Source organism: Lactuca virosa, chromosome 3 (assembly GCF_052849685.1).
Source record: "Lactuca virosa cultivar CGN04683 chromosome 3, Lactuca_virosa_CGN04683_v6, whole genome shotgun sequence".
Lineage (NCBI taxonomy): Eukaryota > Viridiplantae > Streptophyta > Magnoliopsida > Asterales > Asteraceae > Lactuca > Lactuca virosa.
The window spans coordinates 328,551,721-328,560,986 of NC_136428.1; the positions used below are offsets into that span (position 1 = coordinate 328,551,721).

The following is a 9,266-nucleotide window of genomic DNA, read 5'->3' on the forward strand; positions in this document are numbered from 1 at the left end:
GCACCCAAAAAAAAACGGACCATATTACCCTTTAGCACAAGACTTATTTTACTTGGCTACTTTTGATTCTTTCTTTTTTTTTTTTTTCTATTTTTTTGTTTGTTTTTTTTTTTTTTTTTTTTTTTTGAGAGTTGATGCTTTGCTCGACATTTTTCAGCTCATGTTTACTGATGTTGATGAAGAGGCATAGTTACAAACATGATAGTTTTCTCGGACTATTTTATACACACAACATCATAGCGTCATTACTGTAAGCAAAGGATGATGTAGGCGATGGATGACGCTCATGGAGAAGTTGATCAGCGTGAAGATGACACTGAAGCCCCTGAGATGACAATCCTCACACAAATGAAGTTAGAACAACTTATAAACAATAATAAATAGAGAATTTCACTAAAGACTGTAAATAAGAGAAAATCAAGGATGGTTGTTTGACACTGGAAGAAGGCAGATGAATGACCCATGGGATCCCCAAAATAGAAATGAAGCTTTCTCATTAAGTCCTTCCTAACACCGAAATATATTCAAATTTCCCAGATTTTGCCTTTTTCACTAATGTCTCAAAATATTTCAAAACAATGAATATAAAAAATAAATAAATAAATAAATAAAATAATAACTTTACCTGCTTTTATTGTATCAATCGTTGTTCCTCATACTTTCAGAAAAATAACAAAAATTTGATGTGTTTTCTATAATACAAAGAAAAGAAGGATTATCATCTATCAAAGAACAAAACCTGGTTAATGCCGACAGCTCGGGAGTATTATTTGTGTAGCTTGAAGCCACTAATGCTTTTCCAATATCCGTTATTATAGCACGACCCAAATATAATTCAGTATATCTCTTTTTGCAATCCTCAACTTCCGTGAAAGGCCAGCTATTGTTTCATAGAATGAAATACCCGTTTCTTGTAAATCAAAACCCCTTTTCTCCACATCATTTCGCCACCTTATTACAAAAATGCTTGAAATCAAAATCTTTAACACCATGCAAGCAAATCCATGCTCTCATCTTAACTTCAGGCGTTGACATGAATTCTCTTTCTCTACATTCAAAGTTGGTAGGTGTTTACGCAAACTGTGGTTGTTTCACTTCCGCTCATTCCATGTTTCAAATCACTGAAAACCTTAATGTTTTTGCTTACAATTGGATGATTTCGGCTTTGACATTCAATGGGTTTTTCAAAGAAGCTATAAACTACTTCTCTTTACTTCAACAATCAAAAAATCTTGTTCCTAATAGCTACACTTTTCAGTTCCTATTGAAATGTTGCGTCGGTTTGAGTGATCCAAACAAGGGTAAAGAGGTTCATTGTGCGACATACAAATTCGGGCATCACGCCAATTCATCTGTCGTCAACTCCTTGATCGAAATGTACTGCAAATGTGACTCCCTACTTTACGCCCGCCAACTGTTCGATAAAATGTCTCAACCAGACATCATTTCTTGGACGAACATGATTTCTGCCTATTCCAATTCTGGGCAACTCCAAGAATCACAATCACTATTCAACAAGATGATATTAACAGGATTAGAACCTAACGAATTCACATGGAATGCATTGATAACTGGATATGCTAGAATCGGAGACTGTGATGGAGCATTCACCACATTCTCTAAAATGACCAAAACCGGTTTGATTCCTGATGTGGTTACATGGAACACCATGATTTCTGGCTTTGTTCAAAGTCAACAAACCATCAAAGCCATGGAATTATTCAACCAAATGTTGGTAGCCAAAGTCAAACCCAATCCTATAACCATCACCGGAATCCTCCCTGCAATCACATCCATGGGCTCGGTGAATTCAGGGAGAGAAATCCATAGCCAAATCTTTAAAATAAATATGCATACAAATCCTTTCATTTCAAGTGCCCTGATTGACATGTATTCCAAATGTGGGTGTGTTAAATTAGCAAGAAAAGTGTTTGACACCACAAGTTCCAAGAACATTGCTTCATGGAATGCAATGATTGGATGCTATGGGAAACACGGGATTATCGATTCAGCTATTGAACTATTCCACAAAATGGAAAAAGAAGGAGTTGACCCGAATCAAATCACGTTGACTTGTGTTCTTGCTTCGTGTAGCCATGGTGGATATGTGGACAAAGGTTTGGCGATCTTTATGCGGGTTAAAGAAAGTCAAAAGGTCAAGATTAGGGATGAACATTACGGTTGTGTTGTGGATATGCTTTGTAGGTCAGGGAAGATGGAAATGGCGTATGATTTGATGCAGGAATTGGGTGTCGGAATGACTGATTCCATGGTTGGGGCTTTCTTGAATGGGTGTGTGGTGTATGATAGGGGAGATTTGGCTAAAAAGATGAGTGAGGAGGTGGTGAAGAGGCCAGGAGGGTTTGTTGGTTTGTGTAATGTTTATGCTGGTGAAGGGGAATGGGAAAAAGTTGAGAGGTTAAGAGAAGTTATGAAGGTGCATGGGGTGAAAAAGGAACATGGGTTTAGTTATTTGTTTGATAAAATGTAAATTTTGATATTTATATAAGGTGGAAATGAAATTTGTTTCCATACTGGCATTTTTGTTATCAAGTTGATTCATACAGAAATAGGTATATAACTTCATTTGGGCCGAATATTTGAGTTGCGCTTTTTAAATTTATTTTTAAGGGATTTTATTGCCTTTTTTTTTAATTGTTTGGTTTGTAGAAGTCCTAGTAGTATAAACTAGATGAGGAACCCCGCTTTGCGGGGTATGGATTTGTTAACAGTATTGAAAATAAGGGATTATTTATCAATTGTTTTGGTGACATTACGTTAAAGATGGATTTGTTAACAATCCATGTTAACCTGAGACGATAAATATTTTTATCTTTTTTTACTGATAATAGCAATAGGTAAGAAGCCTACAACTCATATATACAATAAATTCTGGAAATAATCTTCCAATGAAAGTATGTTGTTATATATTGCAGTTAATCCAATAAAAATAAAAATAAAAACAAATGTCAACATAAACCAAAATGAAAGTTTCCCATAAAACAACTCTCAACCTGTTAACTTCTTTGTATTGTCCACTTTAAGGAAAACTTGGAAGCACGGAAAAGGCCAAATATGTCCAAAAACGCCATGCTCTCTAGCATCAAGGGCATGCATAGATTGACTAACAAAACTCTTCAACATTAAGGGCGAATCTGTCCAAAAAATAGTTAAAAATCAAAAGTAAAAAACTTGTTGATGTCGATAGCCCTTATCCATTACTCTGGTAGTGCTAAAAAGGAAACAAAATTCCATTCACATCTAAATCAATATAGTGAAACAAATGACAACAAATATGAGAAACATTGAACTAAAGCTAAGTAATAAATAGAAGTAATTTATTACTTGAACCAATTAATGTCAATTGAAAATCTTAAACTCTTAGGTGTGTAAAAACTCACCATTTATGTAAAGACTAATCTAAGCTCGGTCCAAGTAATCGCCATCAATCGGATGAATTCAACCTCCTCTTATTGTCTGCCAAAACATCAATACCACTATTAACCTTCTTAGGTCTATGTTAGTCCCCTATTAAACTTTAGATATGTAAGGAAGGGTAAAACGGGAAAGCAAGATAAGGAAAAATAGTGCATTTCAATGGAAAGGGTATTTTTGGTATTTTCTGCCAAAAATCCATTTAGGCATTATACTTGATACACAAGCATTATTAAATGTGGCCGATCTTATGCAATCCACACCGAAAAGCCTCCCATTTATAATTTCATTTATTCATTGTCAAAAACTAAAAAATACATGCCCTCCCATGAAAATAAGGATGCATAAAAATTAGAAGGAACTAAAGAAAGGTTTTTTAGTAAATAATTATTTAAAACGATCAGAAAATAAAATTAGTATAAGAGAAATTAGGTTAATTATGTATACGTAGAAATTGATGACAAATATCTTTTCAGCCAAAAGAGATTTTATATCTTCCCAAAATAAATCAAATATGCAATAGATACATTCATAGTAACATGTTGTTAGATACATTCATAGTAACATGTTGTCCAAACCAATTTTTGTTTCATATATCCCCTGATAAAATAGACACAACTAGAAATGTAATTAAATAATGAGATAAAATAAACATTTGTTATGAATCTCTAAAAATAAACTGACCTCCACTTTAGAATATGCTAGGTGAGCAGCAAGTTTCCTACTTTCTATCCTAAACTGATCTTCATCAACAACGATTTACCTGGAATTGAGGTCAGATCACCAACAAATGGATAATGGTAAGTTGTAGGGTTGTCTTAAATAAGATTTTCAAATCTTTTTTAACAACTGTCTACTCAAATACCGTATCAAACACCTATCTAAATCAACAAAGTTATGTTTTATATATTTACAATATATTATTCATATGTAGATCATTAAAATATTAATAAAAAAAAAACAAAAAGTAATAAGGGATTGATTTGGTAGAATAAAATTAAATCAAAGTAAAAAAAAAAAAAACATAACATAAAACTTAATGATGCATTAAAATAAAGGAGTGGGGGAATTAAACACAGCCAAAATAGAAATTACCGCCAATGACATCTGTTCATAAAAGCAAAAAACTTCACTTTTAAATCTGTGTGAATCTTGCCACTAATTGTTTGAAAATTGTGAGATCAAATAAAGGGCAATCTCTGAATTACTTGTACTTGAGCCAAACAAAACATCAGAAAACTTGATATTTTAACTCTTATAAATAGCAATTAACAAACACAATATTGGACAAATTGTCCTAATCACAAACAAATAAAGGCAGATACACTTACACCAACTCACAGATCTCTACAACATAAATTTACTACATTAAAGAACAAAAAAAAACAATCAAGAATAATAAACATTTTACAAAGCGTTCATAACTAACACAAAAATTATAGTAAATTTCACAAAAATAATAGATTGATACCCGATGCAATTTGATAACCCTTATTCAAACCCCTTCATGTTCCAATTTGGTTCATCTTCATCTAGATCTGAAAAATGTTTTTCAAGACGAAAAGAAAATATAGATGAGATTTCGATAGAAAACTAAACACATTAACTTATGAAAAAGTAGATTTCGAACCTGAGAAAGGATATCTTCAAAAAAGTCAGAAGTGTGAAGCTTGAACCTAAATCGAACCACATTTGCTTCTTTTCTTATTAGTATTATAACCAGCACCTCCCTATTTTTTTGGTCGAGAATAGGTTGTAAATAGAGAGAGAACACAATCAGAGTACAATTTTAGAGAACGGGGATAAGATTGATGGAGCAGGGAGGTGGTAGAATTGATCCGCAAGATTAATACTATCAATTATCAAAAAATACAGTAAATGCTGCAAGATTTTGGACAACCGTAGCGGTAAATTCTAAAAAAATGAGGCAAATAGATAAAACATATTTTGATCGGAGAGATTGTATGTTAGGTATTGTAAGAGGCTTCGACCAACCAAAGTAGAGGCAACGATGAGCCTGTGATGACATGATCAAGAAAACATCCATGAGTATTCAATCAATTATCTAAAATCGAAAAATTGGAGCTTAGTTGTTTAAATAGCGTCGAAATAGATAGACGAAAGAGGGATATCATGAACAGTAAATCAGTTGAAGTAATTGTGGCTACCTGAAGACGAATTCCATTGTGGTTACCTGAAATCGAATTCCACCTTTCTGTAGAGGAAAAAGAATTAAATGGTTAAACAAAAGCGATAACCGGTGGTGGCGTCAAACAAAGACCAACAACAACAGAAAATCGAGATGGTGCAGTCGATCTTTGGAAGTCGAGGCTGGTAGAAGCAGACGGTCATAGTGGTGTCCATGGTAAACGGAGATGATGGTCAGATGGTGAACCCTAGCGGACGTAGGCGACGGTGGAGGTGGGAGAGGATGATGGTGGGTGGGATGAGAAGTGGTGGATGGCACTGAAGGGAATGGGGAAAATCTTTTGAAGTCATGTTTGCTGCTGCTAGAATCCGACGGAGCAGATGATTTCGACGGCTTCGACGGTGGGCGACGGTGAGTGATGGAGGTGAGGCTGACGGTAGATGTAGGTGAGGTTGATGTTGTTCCTCCGTCTTCTTCGGAGAAATAGATGAGATGGTGGTGGAGGAAGGCAAAAATTGACTATGGAACTAACTTTCACAACACATATTCAGATAAGTAGCAAACGTAAAAAAATCAAGAACTTCTACGTTGGAGGCGAAAATCGAACGGGTAATCGAAGGAGGAACCTTTTGTGAGAAAAGGCGGAGAAAAGAAGCTGAGGTTTCGATGGAGCTAATCAAAACCGAAGCACCGCCACCGACAAGGGAAGAAGAATACGTGGGAATGAAAGAAGAAAGCGAGCGTGAGAAGAGTGAGAAAGGACGGGAGATGAAGCAGAAGAAATGAAGTTAAAAAATTAGAACAATCGGCAAGATATTGGGATCTGGAAGGGGACACCAATCGCAATCTGATTGGGTTACAAAATGGGTGAGCAACAGCCAAACTCCAGTTAGCGGTAGAGGGATCGGCTTTGGATTATAGGGGGCAAACTGTATTTCACAAAAAGAAGTGGGTCAATTATGGCAAAACCTTAGGAACTTTATTGTTCCTAAAGATGGTCCTTCTTTAATATATATATATATATATATATATATATATATATATATATATATATATATATTGTTGTTTTGGTGATTATGATCAAATTAAGGGTGATTTCTTCTTCTTTAGCAAAGGTCACATTGGATTTATTCAGACATAAACCTTTAACATTTGTAACATCGGGTATCCTAGTGTCACCATTACTCAGGCCCATGGTGGGGTTGGCCTTTGTTATGGATGGTGGAACGATTTTTGTGTTAGTAACTTGATCCCTAATACTTTTTCTTGGTATTTTGTTTCTTCTTTCCTTTTAAGGTCAATCGATACACATTGTTATGCATCTAATAAGTAAGCAAACTAACCACATGGGAGAAGACCCAAAAATCTCACGATCACTTGTTCTCCTTTAGTTACATCTCATCTCATGATCTCATATTTGTTGATAAACTCTTTTACATACAAAATATTTCGGAACAAGTAATGATGCTCGAAAAGCTTATAAAAGGTATTAAGGTAAAAACTTACTTTAGGGAGCCTTTTGCATTTTCTTGTAAGTTCTAGACTTAGATCTTCCTTCCACGCGATGTTGTTTCTTCAAGATTTCCCACCAATTTAAGGCATAGCCTTGGAGTTAGGTCACCACGATTTTAACTTCGAGGTGATCTTGAACATCACATTAATCAAAATCGCGCTTAATAGTACTAAGAAGAATCTATGTTTTATGGAGAAAAATTAATCTTTAATTTTTATAAATTGTTTAAACCCACCATGAAAACAAGAAAACTAAGCATCATATATATATATATATATATATATATATATATATATATATATATATATGAGACCCTTTTTTGTAAGATTAAGGTGTTTACGTCGACAAGCAGCTTCCACCGACCATTACTCATGCCTCCGTCATTTCACGGTATGCTGGTTGCTTGCATGCTTGACCATGCCTCCGTCAGCTGGAGGTAAGCTGCATGCTTGCCCAGTGGCGGACCGTAATAGGGGTCGGGGGGGCCATGGCCTCCCCGGTTTTGAAGTTTCTAATACCTTACATATATATTGTTTTTATATAAAATAAGTTTAATGATCATTCAATTTGTTAATTAGCCCCCCCTGCTTTTAGTTTGCTTTTACATGTAATGTAACTAAACAAATGCAGTTAAGTATTCTTAATTGAAGATTTGAGTTCAAAAACCAATAATCTGAACAAACAATCGAGTCAAACCAACATCCGAAAATTTCTGATAAAATCAAAAGAAACCGCGTGGTATTAGGAACCTAATTAATCCACGAAACTTGGAAAGTATCTCTCAAAATCTATAAATAAAAAAAAGTCTAATAAATGTATTCTTAGCTGATGATTTGAGTTTAAAAACCACCAAGACCCAGAAAGTTCTTCGTCGGAAAAGAGAAAACGTATAAATCTCACCGGAAGTAACATTGACGCCCAACTGCATCTCTTCGACCGGTCTCTGTCGCCACACGAGGGACTCTTGCGTCTCTGACGGCGACCTCTCGCTTCGCTGTCGCTAGCTTTTTTTCTCCACCGACTACTGGTCTCCGCCTCTCCCACTCCGATCTCCTCTCACAATAGCAATATCTACTACTGGTATTTTTTTTTTCTCTCTCTATCGCTTACTCTCTTTCTCTTTCTTACGTTCTATCACAAAAATATGATGATGGAGTATGTAGAGTGTGAACATAGATAAACTACATGGTGGAGTCTGAACATAGGTATAATGATACATGCTAGACTATAAAATGGTGACAACTCTTACATACACATTTTAGTTTTAATTTATTATATTATCTTTTTGTTATACCGTAATTATTGATACCTAAAAACAATAAACACATTAAGAAATATCTATTCGTCGATAATATATAATAAAAATATTTGAAATTATAATATATTATTTATTTATGAGAGTAACTTTACAGAAAACGTTACATGTTTGTTAGAATGTATAATTTTTTTGTTATTTTATTTTATTATTTAGTTATTTAATAATTGCTAGTTAAATTTGTTATGTAGTATATATTATCAGGAAAAAACAACTAGAAACAATTATGTAAGACTTTACAAATGCAAAATATCAAAAATTTCCATTTAAAGTGCAATTTAACATTATTCTTTATTTGTTTTCTCGTTTGAACTTTGATATGTTATAATTTTGAATATTTTTTTTTATTTATTTATCTATATGGTTTTGGTTTGAAGTTTTAATTTCGGCCCCTCCGGTTACATTGCTTGTGTTCCGCCCCTGTGCTTGCCTGTTTAAACTCCTTTCAGCCCTACATCAGCTTGACGACATTGGGGTTCAAGAAACGGCGTCGTTTGGCTATTGATGAAAGTTGTCTTCCTGCTTGCTTCCGGTCAGACTGATCTCACTATGAGGCAGAAGACTTGGCGGTGGGTTTTCCTTGACTTTTCCCGAGCTGCTTGCCACTCTTGGATTCCCTTTTACCGCCACCTCTCCTGGATTGTGGCTGAGTCACCCTCTTGACTTCCTCTTCATGCCAACTCTATTTTTATTCCTCTAATAGGGTTCCATTTCAAGGTTATAATCTTTACATGGGAATTTCCACAGGATCTGGTTAGAGGCGCATGCTTCATCACCGCCAAAACAGGTAATACCGACCTAACGTCAATTGGGTGCTGGTCTAATTTCTCCATCGACTGCCAAGAACCCTTCAT

The 9,266-nt window shown here is 34.9% G+C and overlaps 1 protein-coding gene and 1 long non-coding RNA gene across 4 annotated transcripts; one reads left to right on the forward strand and one right to left on the reverse strand.

Moving 5' to 3' along the window:
* The first annotated feature begins 687 nt into the window (after nt 1–687).
* LOC145163071 (pentatricopeptide repeat-containing protein At5g59600-like) lies at nt 688–2,549 on the forward strand. The gene has a single exon (XM_079081976.1). The coding sequence runs from the start codon at nt 896–898 to the stop codon at nt 2,489–2,491; it is 1,596 nt and encodes a 531-aa protein (XP_078938102.1). The 5' UTR covers nt 688–895; the 3' UTR covers nt 2,492–2,549.
* Nucleotides 2,550–2,857: 308 nt separating this feature from the next.
* Nucleotides 2,858–7,139, reverse strand: LOC145167401 (uncharacterized). 3 transcript variants are annotated; one of them, XR_013741118.1, is made up of 7 exons: nt 7,091–7,139; nt 5,604–5,650; nt 5,066–5,452; nt 4,907–4,973; nt 4,120–4,198; nt 3,402–3,477; nt 2,858–3,155 (listed from the first exon to the last, which is right to left on the reverse strand). It is a non-coding gene; the product is annotated as an uncharacterized LOC145167401 (long non-coding RNA). The 3 variants fall into 3 exon arrangements; XR_013741119.1 differs by lacking the exon at nt 7,091–7,139 and having other exon boundaries at nt 5,630–6,424; XR_013741117.1 differs by lacking the exon at nt 7,091–7,139 and having other exon boundaries at nt 5,604–6,424.
* Between the last annotated feature and the right edge of the window lie 2,127 nt (nt 7,140–9,266).

Bases quoted from the DNA above. Each gene is read 5' to 3' on its own strand.
- LOC145163071 (XM_079081976.1), top strand. From the start codon at position 896: ATGAAATACCCGTTTCTTGTAAATCAAAACCCCTTTTCTCCACATCAT.